At 44.6% G+C, this 22,154-nt stretch overlaps 1 protein-coding gene across 1 annotated transcript in view; it reads left to right on the forward strand.

Moving 5' to 3' along the window:
* The first annotated feature begins 5,863 nt into the window (after nt 1–5,863).
* The window catches only part of LOC124606059 (facilitated trehalose transporter Tret1-like), a 60,952-nt gene continuing 44,661 nt past the window's right edge, over nt 5,864–22,154 (forward strand). The window contains exon 1 of the mRNA XM_047138021.1: nt 5,864–6,230. Coding sequence (XP_046993977.1) covers nt 5,864–6,230 — 367 coding nt within the window. The remainder of the gene's footprint in view (nt 6,231–22,154) is intronic.

A 22,154-nucleotide genomic window follows, 5' to 3' on the forward strand; every position in this document is an offset into this window, starting at 1 on the left:
AACCGAATCCAGGTACCTTCTCCTCGGTCTGCCCCGACTCCTCCTACCCTCTACTGCTGAATCCATGAGTCTCTTGGGTAACCTTGCTTCTCCCATGCGTGTAACATGACCCCACCATCTAAGCCTGTTCGCCCTGACTGCTACATCTATAGAGTTCATTCCCAGCTTTTCTTTGATTTCCTCATTGTGGACACCCTCCTGCCATTGTTCCCATCTACTAGTACCTGCAATCATCCTAGCTACTTTCATATCCGTAACCTCAACCTTGTTGATAAGGTAACCTGAATCCACCCAGCTTTCGCTCCCATACAACAAAGTTGGTCGAAAGATTGAACGGTGCACAGATAACTTAGTCTTGGTACTGCCTTCCTTCTTGCAGAAGAGAGTAGATCGTAGCTGAGCGCTCACTGGATTAGCTTTGCTACACCTCGCTTCCAGTTCTTTCACTATGTTGCCATCCTGTGAGAATATGCATCCTAAGTACTTGAAACCGTCCACCTGTTCTGTTTTGGAGATGCTAATCTTCATACCATAGTCCTTACATTTCTGATCTAGCTCTGAAATATTACTTTGCAAACTTTCAATCGAATCTGCCATCACAACTAAGTCATCCGCGTATGCAAGACTGCTTATTTTGTGTTCACATATCTTTATCTCACCCAGCCAGTCTATTGTTTTCAACATATGATCCATAAATAATATGAACAACAGTGGAGACAGGTTGCAGCCTTGTCTTACCTCTGAAACTACTCTGAACCATGAACTCAATTTACCGTCAACCCTAACTACTGCCTGACTATCCATGTAAAGACCTTTAATTGCTTGCAAAAGTTTGCCTCCTATTCCATAATCTTGTAGAACAGACAATAACTTCCTCCTAGGAACCCGGTCATATGCCTTTTCTAGATCTATAAAGCATAGATACAATTCCCTGTTCCACTCATAACACTTCTCCATTATTTGCCGTAAGCTAAAGATCTGGTCCTGACAACCTCTAAGAGGCCTAAACCTACACTGATTTTCATCCAATTGGTCCTCAACTAATACTCGCACTTTCCTTTCAACAATACCTGAGAAGATTTTACCCACAACGCTGATTAAAGAGATACCTCTGTAGTTGTTACAATCTTTTCTGTTTCCACGTTTAAAGATTGGTGTGATTACTGCTTTTGTCCAGTCTGATGGAACGTGTCCCCACTCCCAGGCCATTTCAATTATCCTGTGTAGCCGTTTAAGACCTGAGATTCCACTGTATTTGATGAGTTCCGACTTAATTTCATCCACCCCAGCCGCTTTATTGCACTGCAATCTACTGACCATTTTTTCCACTTCCTCAAATGTGATCCTATTTCCATCATCATTCCTATCCCATTCTACCTCGAAATCTGAAACATTACTGATCGCATTTTCACCTACATTGAGCAACTCTTCAAAATATTCCCTCCATCTGCCCAAGGCATCCACAGGATTCACCAGCAGTTTTCCTGACCTGTCCAAAATATTTGTCATTTCCTTCTTACCTCCCTTTCGAAGACTGCTAATTACACTCCAGAATGGTTTTCCAGCAGCTTGACCCGAGGTCTCCAACCTGTTTCCAAAGTCTTCCCACGATTTCTTCTTGGATGCTGCAATTATCTGTTTGGCTTTGTTTCTTTCTTCAACATAACTTTCTCTGTCTACCTGGGTTCTGGTATGTGGCCATTTTTGATGCGCCTTCTTTTTCCTTTTACAGGCTGCCTTGACTGTATCATTCCACCAAGCTGTTTGCTTCATCCTACTTTTACACACTACTGTTCCAAGACATTCTTTAGCCACTTCTAGTACTGTGTCCCTGTACCTTGTCCATTCCTTTTCCAATGACTGTAATTGACTACATTCAACTAACTGGTACCTTTCTGAGATCGCTGTTATGTACTTGTGCCTGATTTCCTTATCCTGAAGTTTCTCCACTCTTATCCTCCTACATATGGACCTGACCTCCTGCACTTTTGGCCTCACTATCCCAATTTCACTGCAGATTAAATAATGATCAGTGTCATCAAAGAATCCCCTGAATACACGTGTGTCCCTCACAGCCTTCCTGAATTCCTGATCTGTTATTATATAGTCAATGACAGATCTGGTTCCCCTGCCTTCCCAAGTATACCGGTGAATGTTCTTATGTTTAAAAAAGGAGTTTGTGATTACTAAGCCCATACTGGCACAGAAATCCAAGAGTTGTTTCCCGTTCCTGTTGGCCTCCATATCCTCTCCAAATTTACCCATAACCTTTTCATACCCTTCTGTTCGATTTCCAATCCTGGCGTTAAAATCACCCATGAGCAGAACACTGTCCTTGTCCTTTACTCTAACAACTACATCACTGAGTGCCTCATAAAAACTATCCATCTTATCTTGATCTGTCCCTTCACAATGCGAATGTACTGACACAATCCTAATTTTCTTGCTAGACACTGTCAAATCTATCCACATCAGTCGTTCGTTTACATACCTTATTGCAACACGCTGGGTTCCATTTCTTTTCTGATGTAAAGCCCTACACCCCATTGTGCTATTCCTGCTTTGACTCCGGACAGGTAGACCTTGTATTCTCCCACTTCCTCTTCTTTCTCACCCATTATCCGAATGTCACTAACAGCTAAAACGTCCAGCCCCATCTTACTTGCAGTCTCTGCCAGTTCTACCTTCTTCCCAGAGTAGCCCCCATTGATATTAATAGCTCCCCATCTCATTTCCATTTGTTTGCCAAGTCGTATCTTAGGAGTCCCTGGTTTGTCAGAGGTGGGACTCCGTCACCTCCAAAGGTCCGAGGCATTTTGCTCTGATTGTTGTCAGCATCATATTTAAAGTACCAGGGAAGCAGGTTGCTAGCCTTACTTGCCCCGAGTCCCATTGGGTTTTACCCCTAACGGCTGAGGGACTAACCGGTGGATTTGGTAGTCTTTGCCGTACGAGCACAAAGGTGACCACGACTCAGAATAAGTCCGAGATGCCCAGCCTTATTCCAAAGTAACTGGTATCCCGACTGTCGGGACCACTTACTTGGTCACTCATACGTTGCCCGTGGTTCATGAACTAGGACATGACTACAGGAACCCACACCATGAACAAAGCTTCCCTAGTCGAATTTTGGCATGTGATTATGAAGTGAAAACGCGAAGAAACAATCATAGTAAAAGCAAAACAGGCAGATTCTACATCTACATCTACATGGTTACTCTGCAATTCACACTTAAGTGTCTGACAGAGGGTTCATCGAACCATTTTCATACTACTACTCTTCCATTCCACTCTCGAATGGCGCGTGGGAAAAAGGAACACCTAAATCTCTCCGTTAGAGCTCTGATTTCTCTTATTTTGTTATGATGATCATTCCTCCCTACGTAGGTGGGTGTCAACAAAATATTTTCGCAATCGGAAGAGAAAGTTGGTGATTGAAATTTCGTAAATAGATCTCGCGGCAAAGAAAACCGCCTTTGTTTCAGTGACTGCCACCCCAACTCACATATCACATCAGTGACACTCTAACCCCTACTGCGCGATAACACGAAACGAGCTGCCCTTCTTTGCACTTTTTCGATGTCCACCGTCAATCCTACCAGGTAAAGATCCGACACCGCGCAGCAATATTCCAGCAGAGGACGGACAAGTGTAATGTAGGCTGTCTTTTGAGTGGGTTTGTCGCATCTTCTAAGTGTTCTGCCAAGAAAGCGCAGTTTTTGTTTCGCCTTCCCCACAATGTTATCTATGTGACCTTTCCAATTTAAGTTTCTCGTAATTGTAATTCCTAGGTTTTTAGTTGAATTGACAGCCCTTAGATTTGTGAGATTTATCGTATACCCAAAATTTATCGGATTTCTTTTAGTACCCATGTGGATGACCTCGCACTTTTCTTTGTTTAGTGCTATTTGCCACTTTTCGCACTATACGAAAAAATGGTTCAAATGGCTCTGAGCACTATGTGACTTAACTTCTCAGGTCATCAGTCCCCTAGAACTTAGAACTATTTAAACCTAAGGACATCACACACATCCATGGCCGAAGCAGGATTCGAACCTGCGACCGTAGCGGTCGCGCGGTTCCGAACTGAAGCGCCTAGAACCGCTCGGCCACCGCAGCCGGCCGCACTATACAGAAATTCTCTCTAGATCATTTTGTAATTGGAATTGATCATCTGATGATTTTACTAGACGGTAAATTACAGCATCATCTGCAAAATATCTAAGGGGGCTGCTCAGATTATCACCTAGATCATTTATATAAATCAGGAACAGCAGAGGGCCTATGACTCTACCTTGCGGAACGCCAGATATCACTTTTGTTCTACTCGATGATTTACCGTCTATCACTACGAACTGTGACCTCTCTGAGAGGAAATCACGAATCCAGTCACACAACTGAGACGATATTCCATATGGACGTAATTTGATTAACAGTCGCTCGCGAGGAACGGTATCAAAAGCCTTCCGGAAATCTAGAATATGGAATCGATCTGAGATCCCTTGTCGACAGCACTCATTACTTCATGGGAATAAATAACTGTGTTGCACAAGAACGATATTTTCTGAGTCCGTGTTGGTTATGTATCATTAAGTCATTTGCTTCAGGGTGATTCATAATGTTCGAGTAGGTCCGTAATTCAATGGGTTACTCCTATTTCCTTTCTTGAATATTGGTGTGACCGTTGCTACTTTCCAGTCTTTAGGAACAGACCTTTTGTTAAGTGAGCGATTGTATATGATTGCTAAGAAAGGCGCTATTGTGTCTGCATACTCTGAAAGGTATGGTATACCATCTGGATCGGAAGACTTGCCTTTCTTGAGTGATTTGAGTTGTTTCGCAACACCTAAGATATCTACTTTTATGTCACTCATGGTGACAGCTGTACTGACGAACAGGGACCGTCGGGAATTGTGAAAAGTGCTCGTAAAAAACGTCACGTGGAATCATCGGAAGGAGTCATCTGTAAGTTCCAAAATACTAGCCGCACACTAGCACAATGAGTGTGCGTATCTGGTTAAAAGGATGGGGTGTAGTGGCTGAGCAAGTCCTCATCAGGTAGACATTTCTGAGTCAGCCCTAAGCGACGCCTAAGGTCGTGTGAAAAACACCGTCACTTGGCAGTGGACGACTGGAAAGACTGTTTTGGAATCATGAATCATGATATGCCCTTTGACAATCCGATGGTAGGGCGAATGCCTGGAGAAAATTACCTGCCATCATATGTGGTGCCAACAATGACATACAGAGAAGGTGGTATTAGGGTATGGGGTGTAATTTGTAGTTGGGATGTGGTTGCCTTATTGCACTTAAGAAAACGCTAAATGTGGAAGGATATGAACATACTTTGCAACATTGTATACTGCATACAAGACGAACAGTTCGTAGATGACGCCTGTCTGTATCTGCTGACAAAGCACTACATTGTTAAGCAGCATGCGTGAGGCAGTTGTTTGTGGTCAATAAGTTTCCTGAGTGGGCCGACGTGCCTAGTCCTGATCTGATACCAATGAAACACCATTGGGATGAGTTAGAACATCAACTCCGCTCCAGACCCCGGTGTCCACCATCAATATCTTCTCTAGTTTCGACTTTTGAGGAGGAGTGGGATGCCTTTCCTCACAGATATTCAGACACCTCGTTGAAAGTGTCCCCAGCAGAGTTCAGGCCCCGAAAAAAGGCGAAGAGTGGGCACTCCCCATAATAATGTCTGCTAGTAGGTGTCTGGGTACTTTTGATCAGATAATGTATGTACACATATATGCCAGATTTTACTGAGTTTGGCTAAAGTATAAAGTATTCAGGAGAGTGTTGTATTTTCTATCTCTTTGCACTAGCGACCTTGGGCGGTGCTGCGTTCGGCATGGTGCTGGGATGGTCAGCCCCCGCGCTCGAGATGCTGAAGGCGGAAGCCATGTACACGGACGAAGAGCTGTCGTGGGTGGCGGGCATTCCGCCGCTGGGGTCGCTGGTGTCGATGATGCTGATGGCGCTGACGCTGGACCGGTTCGGGCGCAAGGCGGTGATGCTGGCGCTGGTGCCGCCGTTCGTGCTGGGCTGGCTGCTGCTCGCCTTCTTCCGCAGCATCCCGCTGCTGCTGGCCGGCCGCTTCATCACCGGCTTCTGCGGGGCCGGCTACTGCACCGCCGCGCCCGTCTACACGGGCGAGATCGCCGAGAAGCAGATACGCGGCGCGCTAGGCGTCTTTTACCAGCTGATGCTCACCCTCGGTACAGTACACTCTCTGAACGTTTTTATGTTAGAGGAAACCAGTTCTGTGCACTCAGAGCAGCTATTGTCTTACACTGTCGAGTGACATTATCACGACTACCACCCGCTACTACCAACAGTAGCCGCTATTCTCAGCAAGGGTAACATTCATTTCACAAGACTTTCTGCAAACGTGACTTCACTTTGTCACCCGCAATCTCAATAATCGCAGGAGCTGTTATCGACTTTGTAAGGATATGAATGTCATTGCTTCTCCTTTCACTCACAGCAATGTAAGCTGTCGTCATAGGCTCCCGCCTAACCACACATTCGGAAATTGCCAAATATTTATTTCACCATTCGCTCTTTAATCAGACGGAAATGTGAATAACATCGAATATTGCAGAACACACTATAGTTCAATTCTTTTATCTTGGCGGCTCGTTCATGCCCACCCAGACGCGGGAGGTTGCTGCGTTGCCAGTTGCACACGACGCACGCGCCAAGAGAAGCAGCGCCATAGTGTAGTATAGTCTACAAACTTAGTTTAGGGGGGAGCGCGCATTTCATGAAGTAAAGCCACCACGGCCGCATTAACCCTTTCGCTGCTACAGAGACGTGCTCCCCGCATTCCGCGCTGTGCGCCGAGTTCATCACTGCACTGCTCGCCTGTGCAGACACATGGTGTTCCGACCGCTTTGACACACTTATCATTCGATTTCACAAAAACTATTTGGCCCAAAAATTTGATTTTTACACATCTGCTTGACTGATACCTTCCCCCCATAAATAACTTAATTTTGTTTCGATGTTCGACGGCCGGTCGGTGTGGCCGTGCGGTTCTAGGCGCTTCAGTCTGGAACCGCGTGACCTCTACGGTCGCAGGTTCGAATCCTGCCTCGGGCATGGATGTGTGTGATGTCCTTAGGTTATTTAGGTTTAAGTAGTTCTAAGTTCTAGGGGACTGATGACCACAGATGTTAAGTCCCATAGTGCTCAGAGCCATTTGAACCATTTTTTTTTTATGTTCAACGCAGTTATTGTGCAGCATTAAATGTAGTAAACCACTGCACGAAATTTTGAAGAGTTTTTAGAGGTAAAAGTCCATAGCGTATACTTTCCGTGTGGTCGATTTTACTTGCCACAATGTTGAGAATGAAATGTGGACAAGATGCCTAAATTTCACATAAAATTTACTGTATAGCAATATCTCATTTAATTTAAGTACCAGATAGGTGGCGTATGTAATACTGAGAAATATTCCATCTTTAGCGACTGTAACAAAAGTTTTATTTACACCGGGCGCATTTGGCTTTATTTGGATTGATACAAACACCGTTCCTTGCTATCGCCTGAATTAGGAGGCTTATTGCTTGTTTGGTTTAATTAATTAATAGAATATGAAGCAACTGGTATAAAGAATGCATTTTCCAAACTTTCTATAAAAGAAAGTGTGCTATCAAGACATTGCTTTTGTTCTATTACTTTATTTATGACTGAACGTTTCTAAAACTGAAGACACTCGTCCGTGCTCTGCACTGCAGTCGAGCTCTAGCAACGTCATTCTCTGTTCATTGGCTGACTGTGTTTTGTGAAGTCAGATGCACAGAACGAACCTAAACTCGGCCGCCGTCATAAATGACGCGCACTATAGTATTACAATCCTAAGAAAGTTACAGAATGTGTTACCAACGCTAAGATGAAAAAAAGTTGCGTGTAGCAGGATGCTTCATTCTTCGAATCCGCAAACCAATTACGCTAGCACTTCGTTATCTGATATTAGTCTGCTGGATATCATACCATCTCTCGAAGGCTTAAATCGTTGATGCATTATAAGCTGACATTTAATGACAATTGTGACAGGTTTGTGATGAATTTTTAATGCAGCGTCACCTTGAAACAGCATGCCGCGAATTATAATACAAGCGAGTTTCAAGCATAATTTGTTAATATTGGCCGGCCGTTGTGACCGAGCGGTTCTAGGTGCTTCAGTCCGGAAGTGCGCTGCTGCTACGGTCGCAGGCTCGAATCCTGCCTCGGGCATGGATGTGTGTGACATCCTTAGATTAGTTAGGTTAAGTAGTTCTAAGTCTAGGGGACTGATGACCTCAGATGTTAAGTCCCATAGTGCTCAGAGCCATTTGAACCATGTCTATAATATTGACAACAACTCACTCCTGAGAGAGTACACTTATACGAAAGAATTAACCATCGATAAATCGTTATGTGACGTTTAATTTATAAAAATAATTACAATAATCGTAATTAGAACGGCGTGATTTCGTAAATCTCCGATAAGCGGCGTAATGTCTTGTGAGAGCAAACGTTAACAAAAGTCGACAGCAGTCCTTCGACTGTCGATATTGGGCGTGACATCAAAATGATGCTATGGTTGCAGAAAGTTTTGTGTAATGAGTGTCCCTCTTCCACCACACATAGTGACTAGGCGAGTTCCAGCGATTCCAACAGTTATTGACAAGCCTCCACGGAAAAATGGTTCAAATGGCAAAGAGGGTAACACTTAAAACACTGCTTTGAGGAACACTATTCACCTGCTCAAAACGATCAGACATCGAGCAACTAACTAGTGTCCTAAAAGCCGCTGAGACAGGAAGGACCGTTTGAAGATGGGGAGTTGGCCACGAAAGCCTCAGTGATGCGGTTGTGCGAGAATACAGTGTCTCCAGTAAGCCAAATAGCCACGCCCACATGCACTTATGACTACCCAGCAGTTGTCAACCGCACTGAACTTGGAATGGGACGCCCTACCACAAGAAGTTTTTACTAACCTTGAGGCCAGCAAGGGCGCACGTTGCAGAGAATGTCGTCCTATTAAGAACTATGTCCCGTCGTTTTAACGTCCATGGGACCATCATGAACTGCGGTGATTTCAGCGCAAAAAATGGCTCTGAGCACTATGGGACAACATCTGAGGTCATCAGTCCCCTAGAACTTGTTGTTGTTGTTGTGGTCTTCAGTCCTGAGACTGGTTTGATGCAGCTCTTCATGCTACTCTATCCTGTGCAAGCTTTTTCATCTCCCAGTACCTACTGCAACCTACATCCTTCTGAATCTGCTTAGTGTATTCATCTCTTGGTCTCCCCCTATGATTTTTACCCTCCACGCTGCCCTCCAATACTAAATTGGTGATCCCTTGATGCCTCAGAACATGTCCTACCAACCGATCCCTTCTTCTGGTCAAGTTGTGCCACAAACTTCTCTTCTCCCCAATCCTATTCAATACTTCCTCATTAGTTATGTGATCTACCCATCTAATCTTCAGCATTCTTCTGTAGCACCACATTTCAAAAGCTTCTATTCTCTTCTTGTCCAAACTATTTACCGTCCATGTTTCACTTCCATACATGGCTACACTCCATACAAATACTTTCAGAAATAACTTCCTGACACTTAAATCTATACTCGATGTTAACAAATTTCTCTTCTTCAGAAACGCTTTCCTTGCCATTGCCAGTCTACATTTTATATCCTCTCTACTTCGTCCATAATCAGTTATTTTGCTCCCCAAATAGCAAAACTCCTTTACTACTTTAAGTGTCTCATTTCCTAATCTAATACCCTCAGCATCACCCGACTTAACTCGACTACATTCCATTATCCTCGTTTTGCTTTTGTTGATGTTCATCTTATGTCCTCCCTTCAAGACACAATCCATTCCGTTCAACTGCTCTTCCAAGTCCTTTGCTGTCTCTGACAGAATTACAATGTCATCGGCGAACCTCAAAGTTTTTATTTCTTCTCCATGGATTTTAATACTTACTCCAAATTTTTCTTTTGTTTCCTTTACTACTTGCTCAATATAGAGATTGAATAACATCGGGGAGAGGCTACAACCCTGTCTTACTCCCTTCCCAACCACTGCTTCCCTTTCATGTCCCTCAACTCTTATAACTGCCATCTGGTTTCTGTACAAGTTGTAAATAGCCTTTCGCTCCCTGTATTTTACCCCTGCCACCTCTAGAATTTGAAAGAGAGTATTCCAGTCAACATTGTCAAAAGCTTTCTCTAAGTCAACAAATGCTAGAAACGTAGGTTTGCCTTTCCTTAATCTTTCTTCTAAGATAAGTCGTAAGGTCAGTATTGCCTCACGTGTTCCAGTATTTCTACGGAATCCAAACTGATCTTCCCCGAGGTCGGCTTCTACTAGTTTTTCCATTCGTCTGTAAAGAATTCGTGTTAGTACTTTGCAGCTGTGGCTTATTAAACTGATTGTTCGGTAATTTTCACATCTGTCAACACCTGCTTTCTTTGGGATTGGAATTATTATATTCTTCTTGAAGTCTGAGGGTATTTCGCCTGTTTCATACATCTTGCTCACCAGATGGTAGAGTTTTGTCAGGACTGGCTCTCCCAAGGCCGTCAGTAGTTCCAATGGAATGTTGTCTACTCCGGGGGCCTTGTTTCGACTCAGGTCCTTCAGTGCTCTGTCAAACTCTTCACGCAGTATCGTATCTCCCATTTCATCTTCATCTACATCCTCTTCCATTTCCATAATATTGTCCTCAAGTGTATCGCCCTTGTATAGACCCTCTATATACTCCTTCCAACTTTCTGCTTTCCCTTCTTTGCTTAGAACTGGGTTTCCATCTAAGCTCTTGATGTTCATACATGTGGTTCTCTTATCTCCAAAGGTCTCTTTAATTTTCCTGTAGGCAGTATCTATCTTACCCCTAGTGAGATAAGCCTCTACATCCTTACATTTGTCCTGTAGCCATCCCTGCTTAGCCATTTTGCACTTCCTGTCGATCTCATTTTTGAGACGTTTGTATTCCTTTTTGCCTGCTTCATTTACTGTATTTTTATATTTTCTCCTTTCATCAGTTAAATTCAATATTTCTTCTGTTACCCAAGGATTTCTACTAACCCTCTTCTTTTTACCTACTTGATCGTCTGCTGCCTTCACTACTTCATCCCTCAGAGCTACCCATTCTTCTTCTACTGTATTTCTTTCCCCCATTCCTTTCAATTGTTCCCTTATGCTCTCCTTGAAACTCTGTACAACCTCTGGTTCTTTCAGTTTATCCAGGTCCCATCTCCTTAAATTCCCACCTTTTTGCAGTTTCTTCAGTTTTAATCTACAGGTCATAACCAATAGATTGTGGTCAGAGTCCACATCTGCCCCTGGAAATGTCTTACAATTTAAAACCTGGTTCCTAAATCTCTGTCTTACCATTATATAATCTATCTGATACCTTTTAGTATCTCCAGGGTTCTTCCATGTATACAACCTTTTATCATGATTCTTAAACCAAGTGTTAGCTATGATTAAGTTGTGCTCTGTGCAAAATTCTATCAGGCGGCTTCCTCTTTCATTTCTTAGCCCCAATCCATATTCAACTACTACGTTTCCTTCTCTCCCTTTTCCTACACTCGAATTCCAGTCACCCATGACTATTAAATTTTCGTCTCCCTTCACTATCTGAATAATTTCTTTTATTTCATCATACATTTCTTCAATTTCTTCGTCATCTGCAGAGCTAGTTGGCATATAAACTTGTACTACTGTAGTAGGCGTGGGCTTCGTATCTATCTTGGCCACAATAATGCGTTCACTATGCTGTTTGTAATAGCTTACCCGCATTCCTATTTTCCTATTCATTATTAAACCTACTCCTGCATTACCCCTATTTGACTTTGTGTTTATAACCCTGTAGTCACCTGACCAGAAGTCTTGTTCCTCCTGCCACCGAACTTCACTAATTCCCACAATATTTAACTTTAACCTATCCATTTCCCTTTTTAAATTTTCTAACCTACCTGCCCGATTAAGGGATCTGATAACGACATCCTCTTGAGTAGTCCCCGCCCGGAGATCCGAATGGGGGACTATTTTACCTCCGGAATATTTTACCCAAGAGGACGCCATCATCATTTAATCATACAGTAAAGCTGCATGCCCTCGGGAAAAATTACGGCCGTAGTTTCCCCTTGCTATCAGCCGTTCGCAGTACCAGCACAGCAAGGCCGTTTTGGTTATTGTTACAAGGCCAGATCAGTCAATCATCCAGACTGTTGCCCTTGCAACTACTGAAAAGGCTGCTGCCCCTCTTCAGGAACCACACGTTTGTCTGGCCTCTCAACAGATACCCCTCCGTTGTGGTTGTACCTACGGTACGGCTATCTGTATCGCTGAGGCACGCAAGCCTCCCCACCAACGGCAAGGTCCATGGTTCATGAGGGGGCCCCTAGAACTTAGAACTACTTAAACCTAACTAAACTAAGGACATCACACACATCCATGCCCGAGGCAGGATTCGAACCTGCGACCGTAGCGGTCGCGCGGCTCCAGACTGTAGCGCCTAGAACCGCTCGGCCTCTCCGGACGGCTCCACGGAGAATCTCGAGCTATCTAAGTCTATGTCTACACCTACGTCTATGTTTACATATACTTTGCAAAACATTGTGACGTGCTTGGCAGAAAATACTAAAACTTAGTACATGGTGTAACGGTTTCTTACCGAACCATTCGCGGTTGGAATGCTCGAGGAACAATTGCTCGATGCCTCTATGTGTTGTAGTCAGTCTAATCTTGTCTTTGCAATCCCTACAGGAGCGATACGCACGAGGCTGATGTCTTGTCCATTATAAGCCGTTAGTTGCGTGCTAGTTTTAGACAGGCGTGGGGAGCCGAATAGTTCATATGTGCGACGATTGAGCAATGTGACAGAGGCACCCGTGTCCAATTGAAATTTCACATGTTTCCCACAAATAAGTAAATGAACAAAAAGTTTGTTTGACTGACGTATCACTGACGAAACTGCACGCTTGCTAGGTGTACTAACGCCTGTTGTAGACTTGGAATATACTGTAGTAATGCCATGGGAATTGTGATTAGATTTTTGTGAGTGGCCAAATTCTGATGTTAGTTTTGTTGCAGACACACGAACTGCATATGTCCGTGCCTACCACAAGCGTAACATTGAGCTTGGAGGGAGGGACAATCTTGGTGTTTGTGCCGTGTATAACAGCGAGGGCAAGACTTAATTCTGTTCGCCTGTGTAGTCGCCTGTTTAGCGAACTGCGTACACGGCGTGGACGGTTGTTTACCCGGCTTGGCTAACGTAAGCCGCCGGTGCGGAATGGGGCGATCGCAACTAAGGAACTCAACCAGAAAAATAGCTGGCTGCTCAAATGTATGAGCCGACAACGTCGGCGTCGGAGTGTCGGAATTTTAGTCCATGTCGCGACCGTTGAATAATCTCGTTGCAGGCAGCGTTGGAAGTCATCTTAACATAAACGACGCTGCTAATGATCGATAGGTGTATGCCGATGAAATCGTCGCGGGGGATCTTCGCGTAGGAAGCGTTCGGCGGCTAGTGCTTTGGGTCTTGCGTATTCATTTGAAAAGGTGAACTTAAGAGTGTTCTTCCTGTAAGAGTTGGCTATTATAGCTTGTTCGACTGAGAAGCGCGGAGTCGTGGACGGCCAAGCGCACTGCTGCCCTGCCTAAGGCACACTGCCGCCCGGAGTGGCCGTGCGGTTCTAGGCGCTGCAGTCTGGAGCAGAGCGACCGCTACGGTCGCAGGTTCGAATCCTGCCTCGGGCCTGGATGTGTGTGATGTCCTTAGGTTAGTTAGGCTTAAGTAGTTCTAAGTTCTAGGCGACTGATGACCTCAGAAGTTAAGTCGCATAGTGCTCAGAGGCATTTGAACCATTTAAGGCACCCTACCGACTGAGCTACGCAGGCACAACTCACGACCGGTCCTCACAGCTTCATTTCTGCCAGTACCTCGTCTCCTACCTTCCACTTGCCCTCGAAAGGCAAAGGTCCCGATTTCGAGTCTCGGTCCGGCACACAATTGTTAATCTGCCAGGAAGTTTCATATCAGCGCACACTCAAGTGCAGAGTGAAATTCTCATTCTGGATTTATTCTAATGATCGAAAACTGAAACATACATTATTTTTCTACATATCCACCCTACGCTCTAACGTACTTTGTCCAACGTTTCGCAAGTTTTTTGACTCCTTAGGGAAAATATAGCGTTTTGGTTGCATCTGTAACCAACTTTGCACTGCATCAATGATTTCTGCGTCGTCGGCCGGAGTGGCTGAGCGGTTCTAGGCGCTACAGTCTGGAACCGCGCGACCGCTACGGTCGCAGGTTCGAATCCTGCCTCGGGTATGAATGTATGTGATGTCCTTAGGCTAGTTAGGTTTAACTGGTTCTAAGTTCTAGGGGACTGATGACCTCAGAAGTTATGTCCCATAGTGCTCAGAGCCATTTTTTGAGCTTCGGCGTCGTTTGCTAATTTTCTTCCCCTGAGCGCTTCCTTCAATGGTCGAAACGTAAGGAAATCGTTTCGAGCCAGGTCTGGACTGTATGACGTGTGTTCCAGCAAATCGAATCCAACTCCTTTATTGTTTCGGCCGTTTGGCAGAATGTAGCAGAGCGTTATCTTGCTGTAGGATGACAAAAAAATGGTTCAAATGGCTCTGAGCACTGTGGGACTTAACTTCTGAGGTCATCAGTCTCATAGAACTTAGAACTACTTAAACCTAACTAACCTAAGGACATCACACACATCCATGCCCGAGGCAGGATTCGAACATGTGACCGTAGCGGTAGTGCGATTCCAGGCTGTAGCGCCTAGAACCGCTCAGCCACTCCGGCCGGCGCAGGATGACAGCTTTTCGCAGTTTTCCGAGAAGTTTGGATCTGATCGCAGGTTTCAATTTAGTTCGCAACACATCACAGTAGTGCACAGTTTCGCCTCTTGGGGGGAAATGAGCGGCTACCACACCTTCCATGTCCCAGGATAGTGTTAGCATAATCTTACCAGCTCATGAATGACGTTTAAATTTCTTAACTTCTGGTGATGATGTGTTTCCAAACCACGCTTGCAGCCTTACTTACCGCTTCACGATGAAGCACCCAAGTTTCGTCTACAGTAAAGATTTGAGATCCGTCTCCCTCGCGATGATAACAGGCCTAATGTTTACGAGAGACATCCATGTTTTGCGTCTTATGCTGCGCTGACAGTTCTTTCGGTGCCCATCTTGCACACACTTTCAAAAAATTTAGCCTGTCGTGTAAGATGGAATGCGCTGAACCGTGACTGATACGTAAAGCACTGACAATTTCGTCCACTGTGATTCGCCTGTCTCACATCACCATGCCCTCAACGACCTCCAAATTGTCCTCAGTAGTTGAATTCGATCTTTCCTCGTCACATAGATAAGTTCTTATATGTTTGAAGCGCTGTATCCATTCGTTGATCTCATTTCGCGATAGACAGCTGTCACTATACAGCGCTTACATTTGACGAATAACTTCCGCAGGTTTGCACCTCCTACAAACAAAAAGAGAATCACTGTCATCATTTCCTCCTTGGTACAGATCGACAATGGAGCTGCCATTATTCACGGTCTGCTACAATACAACGACTTTCACGGGAGTAAGAGTGACATGTTGCATAGAACTGTTGCAGACAATAGTTAAGCTCTGGATACTAGCAGTGCTACCAAGCCCTACGGCGAAAAATTGCAAAAATCCCTTTACTTTTTGACATATCTTCCTACAAAACGAGATAGACATAACTGGGTGGGATTATTCTGTGAAGACCAGTCTCATGTTCATGAACCATAACAAATTATTTCTTATTATGTCTCACAAACATTTTTCGGTCAGATTTATAAGGGACAGTCAAATGTAAACCGGACACCCGTCGCAGTCGGACCATGGAATGGTTCCATTCAAAATTAATCATCATACGCGTTAAGCATTTATCCGATTGGGAGACGAGACGATCTGTTCCTCTATCGTAGAACTCGATCGGCTGCTGATGGATCCGCATCCACACTTGCACTTCCCCGTCCAATTGAAACCGACACCTATGCATGTCTTTCTTCAGATTGTCAAAGATGTGAAAATTACATGGGAAAGTTTCGGGCTGTACAGAGGATGTTGCAGTATTTCCCAACCAAATCGCTGAAGCATTCGTCCTATTGTCAGAGTTTGGACGGGCGTTATCGTTCAACAGCATTCGTGGGAGTTTTGATTTATGACTCAGAGCAGTTTCTGCAAAGTATCTTGATTATGGTTTTCGAGCCAGAGGCAAACGGGAAAACCAATAGTGCAAACATTCTACATCTCTCCCGCTAAAGAAATCCAAAGCTACTCGCACACCTTCCGGTAAAGTTGCACAATAACGCCCGCCGTTACACTACCAATCGAACGGCGGCTAAGCTTCAGTGACCTGTATGAGAACACTGTGACATCCTTTGTACAGCTCGGATCTTTCGCCATGTGATTTTCACATCTTTGGCAACCTGAAAAAATAAATGCTTGAATGTAGGCAAAGTGCAAAAGTAATCGCGGTTGTGGATCCGTCGGCGGCCGACCGCTTTCTATTAACAGGAATTGATTGTCTCGACCCCCAATGGAATAAACATATTAACGCGTGTCTTGATTACGTTTGAATGGAACAATTCCATTTTCCCGTTGTGGCGGATTTACGATTTTCATTTGATTGCCCCTCATATTTTGGTCATATTTTGGCTCGTTGAATGACACGGAATGAAGCGATATGTATCCATTTGATACTTATTGAGCATCGTATTACACTCTCTTTGGTCGAATAATTTTTGCATCCTCATCCATTTTCACACCAGCTATGTGTGTATGTTAATGTTTTGAATTTTCACATTTACTTCGCGCATCTGTTACTGTTATGATTTCAGGTATATGATGATTCTTTAAAGCGATTCATATTGTTGATAAAATAATAGCATACTCTGATTACGTTTTTAACGAAACACAGTTACAGAATTTAAATTAGGCTAATATAAGTAATATAATTTTAACTCGTGAAATCAAATAATAATGACATTTGATTGGAATAATGACAGTTGACAGGAAGTCTTTAACAGTCTAAAGAGCGTATCTTCAATTGTCGACCAGGGTCGACCACATTGTGCATGACTTCATGCGTGCACAATGTTCCGCTCGCGTGCTGTCCGAGACTGGGCCTTTCTCGGCACTAGTCGGTACACTTCGGTTTTGCTGCTCCTTCTCACAACTGTTCGGTACAGCGCGACATTTCATTTAGCAGTGCGATGGGATACTGTTTCTTCTGGCATTTAGTGTGGCATTTTTCAGAGTGCGCGAATTCTTGAGCTCGGTAGAATCGTAATGCCAGCGCTGTTCGATTTTCTCTATTTGCTCGTGGTATAAAGGTAGTTGAAATGAAATGTGGCTCTTCGCTCAAAAAGAGGCAGTCCAGCGATTTATCGTCTCAACCTTTAAAAAGGCATTGGAATTGCAGAAGGGAAGGATGAGAATTCTCAACTGGTACCGCAGTTCTATAGAACATCATTTCAGCACCATGCACAAAAATTTTAAAGATTTAATTGACGATGAGAGAGCAAAAATTTACAACGATCGACAGACGATTCATACGGGATTCATTGTTCTGTACATCCAGAAGCATTATGTGCTAAATTTGCAGGCATGGAGTAGATGATAAAATTGGTGGTATAAATTCTACATTTTCTGAAGTTGCATGCATTATTGCGCTGTCAGTTGCAACAGTTTTTGAGGGAAGTGAACTACGCGTATGGAGGCCTTATAATATTACAGCAAAGTTCGTTGGTTAAGTCAAGGGACATGCTTGGAACGGCATTTCGGTTTAAAACCCGCTGTTGTTGAACTTCCGAAGGAAAAAGGGAAGCAGTAACTAAAATTAGGACATCCGGAATGGATTGCAAATCCCACATTTTAAGTGGAATTGACTACTCACTGCCACCCCCCTCTCCCCAAACACGTTTCATGGTCAGAACCAACTTATTTCTGATTTGCTGGGGATGTATTTCCGAGTAAAAATAAAATCACATTGTGGAAGGATCACTTTTGACACAAAAAAAAAAATCATATTCCTAAGCTCATTGGCGTTAAAGGGTTCAAATGGCTCTGAGCACTATGGGTCTTAACATCTATGGTCATCAGTCCCCTAGAACTTAGAACTACTTAAACCTAACTAACCTAAGGACATCACACACACCCATGCCCGAGGCAGGATTCGAACCTGCGACCGTAGCAGTCGCGCGGCCCCGGACTGTGCGCCTAGAACCGCTAGACCACCGCGGCCGGCTGGCGTTAAAGGGAACGCGAATTTGAAGGATTCATTGTGGCGCAGAAAGAATATTACATCTGTATTTGACCTGTTTTCTACGCCATTTGCCGATTCAGCTGAAAGCCTTCTTGAGCATGTGCAGGTGGAACTGATCGATCTGCGATGTACTTCCCGTTTGAAAGAGAAATTATCTTACATTAAAATGTCCAGGAGTTATACGTCGTTTTCGTCGGGAAGAGCTTCCAAGTCTCCGTAATGAGATAGCAAACATGATACAATGTATTGGTGAACATATGTGTTACGTGTGTGAAAGGCTTTTTTCGTTTATGAAACTAAATAAGACACGTTTACGTGGGAACGTGAGTGACAAAAATCTACGAAATTGTCTGCATTTGTCCCTATGCGGACAGACTGTGCCACATATATACAGGGCGAGTCAAAAGTCCTTGGACACCTTCATAAGTTGGAAGATTAAAGAGAAAATTGAAATGTGATGACGGGAACTTAGGTTTGATGTGGGGCCGCAACTTTTGGAGTGAATGTCATTCATGGCCACCATCCGGAAATCCGCCATTTTGGATTCAAGTACTTTTTTTTAAATTGGGAAGCGGGGTGTATGACATATCAAATAACCCTCGATTGAGCTCTGGAATTTAGTGGTGTAATTTGTTTTTGTTTATCTTGTACAGTTTAAAGGTTATTAACGTTGAAAGTTGGGAAATTACCTTTATACCGATTGCTACAACACATGTTCTACGTGTCGTCCATCCCGTGCATTGCACAACTGTAGTCGCCGCAACCACTCTGACTGCACATGGAGGAGAGTGTCTCCTGCCATTTGGTCACAGGCGTGTTTTATGCGTTCCTCCAGGTGTCTCAAATCATTGATTCTCTCAGCATACACTATCTGCTTAAGATGTCCCCATAGATAAATATCAAGGGGCGTTAAGTCAGGGGATTTGGGCGGCCACTCCACGGGATCACGGCGACCAATCCACTTCCCTGACATTTGTTCCTCCAACCATTCACGGACACCAATGCCATAGTGTGGAGGGGCTCTGTCGTGCTGAAAATAAGATGGGAAAATGACGTCAGCGTTCAGTGTGGAAGGGAACACAAGGTCCTGCAGCAGCATCAGCTACCGTGTTGCAGTTAAGGTATTGTAAATGAAAAATGGCCCAATGACGCGGGTGTCCCATATGCCACACCACACCATCACCTTCGCTGGACTATGTTCTCGAATTGGGGCAACCCAGTTCGGATTTGCGTCACTCCAGCATCTACAATGATGTCGATTAACCTCCCCATTCAAAGTGAAATACGCCTCGTCGTGTAACAGTATGCCCTTGGCAAACGAATGATCCAGTTCAGCAGCCCACAGGCAGAACTCCAACTGGCAATCAGGGTCATCCTCATTAAGTCGATGTTGCATCTGCAGCTTGTAAGGATGCCACTTATTGGTGTGCAATATCCAGACAATGGAGGTTTGGCTTATTCCACATGCCAGGGGCATACAACGGGTACTTCGTTTAGGACTTTTCACAAACGACGCAACAACCGCAGTTGCAGTTTCCTCATTGGTAGCAGTCCTTTGTCGCCCTGTCGTGAACAGAGCCCTTCTCCCGGAGTTTGGATCACGTGAGCCACCGTGCTGTGCGATACCGGTTCTCTGTCTGGGTGCCGTCTGTTGTAGTCAGCTGCTATTGTTCGGTAGCTGCGTTCCCCTGATATAAGGATGATTTCGATCTTCTGTTCACGTGTCACACCCATTTTAGATCACCTGGAACATAGAGAGACGTAAGTTGCATCAAGGTAACTTTGAACATTAATAACTTCCAAACTGTACAAGATAGACAAAAACAAATTACACCACTCAGTTCCAAGGCTCAAGCGAGTGTTATTTGATGTGTCACAAACCCCCTTCCCATTTAAAAAAATGACTTGAATCCAAAATGACGGATTTAAAGAAGGCGGCCATGAATGACATTCACTCCAAAAGTTGAGGCCCCACGGCAAACCTATGTTCCCATCATCACATTTCAATTTTCCCTTTAATCTTCCAACTTATGAAGGTGTCCAAGGACTTTTGACTCGGCCTGTATTTAATTTTTTCTTCAGTGTACCAAAAATAATTAAATAATACTGAAAGTTTGTTTTGTTTGTGACTTATGTTGTTGCCGGTCGGAGTGGACGTGCGGTTGTAGGCGCTACAGTCTGGAGCCGAGCGACCGGTACGGTCGCAGGTTCGAATCCTGCCTCGGGCATGGATGTGTGTGATGTCCTTAGGTTAGTTAGGTTTAATTAGTTCTAAGTTCTAAGCGACCGATTACCTCAGAAGTTAAGACTCATAGTGCTCAGAGCCAATCATTTGAGCTTATGTTGTTGAGAAATACGAAATAAAAAAAACCAAGAGCGCATACAAGATGTTCAGTATTTCTTGCTTGATTGCATCGTCATCTAATTAGGCGAGTTCGCAGTTTCCCCCTCTCCACTCTCAGCCAGGTTGGCGTGGCAGTGGGAAAAAGGTGCTTTCAGGCGAAAGAGATCCACAAGCATGTAACACCTCTGCACGTGAAAGATTTCTTGCTATTTGGTACTAACTTTCTATTCATCTCACGGACAATGAATGAGAAGGATGAGAGATTAGTTACGTCTGTCAGCGATATAATTAACATAACTCTATTTTCATGAATCCTATGGGAAAGTTTTGTTTGTGGTTCAAAAATATTTTCAAATTCCTCTCTGAAAATTCTTTCTTGAAGTTTTCTTGGTTCTGTAATGGATGGCTGTTCTCTAGTAGCAGTTGGTGGGTCAGGGTGACTCAAAAGCAGCTCCTTAACAGCAGAATCCTTTATTTACTTCCCACCAGTGTGTACTTGTAACGCGTTCCCACATCAAGTGGGCGTTGGGTAGTGGGCATCGTAACCATGGTCTGTGGCACACAGTGCATAGAGGTGACGCAACTGTCTTGTGCTATGTCCATTTCAGTACAGTGGCGAGGAGACCTTGCGATGTGTGCATACTCAGGTGGCTGGCGGAATTGGCTCAGCTATGGGTTGAGGTGGCACGGCCCGTCTCGGATAAAGGTGAGGGAGGCTAGTGGTCGGCCTGATGGGAGCTCATAGAGACCTGAATCTGGAAAGCAATCTCTAACACTGGCGGATGCCTAGTGGCTCGGTGGCTGGGAGGGTCTCAGTTCAACCCTTGGCCCCATGGCTAGTGGACCTGTTACCACTCCGTCTTCAGGCCGGAAGTGGCCAATCGGGACCATCCATCTTCAGTTGAGGATGCGGATAGGAAAGGCGTGTGGTCGGCACACCGCTCTCCCGGTCGTTATGATGGTTTTCTTTGACCGGAGCCGCTACTATTCGGTCGGGTAGCTCCTCAATTGCCATCACGAGGCTGAGTGCACCCCGAAAAATGGCAACGGCACATGACGGTTGGATGGTCACCCATCCAAGTGCCGACCACGCTCGACAGCGCTTAACTTCGGTGATCTCACGGGAACCGGTGTATCCACTGCGGCAAGGTCGTTGCCCTAGTGGACCTGTTAGGACGACAATTGGATAGTGGTTGCCTCGTGGCAGAAGGCCATGTGACAACAGATGCTGACTTGATGACTCACTAGATGAAGAGACTGTCCTGATGGCCAGATTTATACGTGTTAAAATGGGTTTCTGGTAGTGTGACCGCAGTATCAGGTACGTCGCATGCCAAAGCGTCCCTGATTTTAACAATTCGCTGGTCACCGATCGACAGGCGGGCTGCGGCGTTTAGGCGGCTACCACGCCATAATGCTGTACCAGCGTATGCCTCTCTTGTGACAATGAGCCCTCGATGGAGACTAAGTG

This window comes from Schistocerca americana, chromosome 3 (assembly GCF_021461395.2).
Source record: "Schistocerca americana isolate TAMUIC-IGC-003095 chromosome 3, iqSchAmer2.1, whole genome shotgun sequence".
Classification (NCBI taxonomy): Eukaryota; Metazoa; Arthropoda; class Insecta; order Orthoptera; family Acrididae; genus Schistocerca; species Schistocerca americana.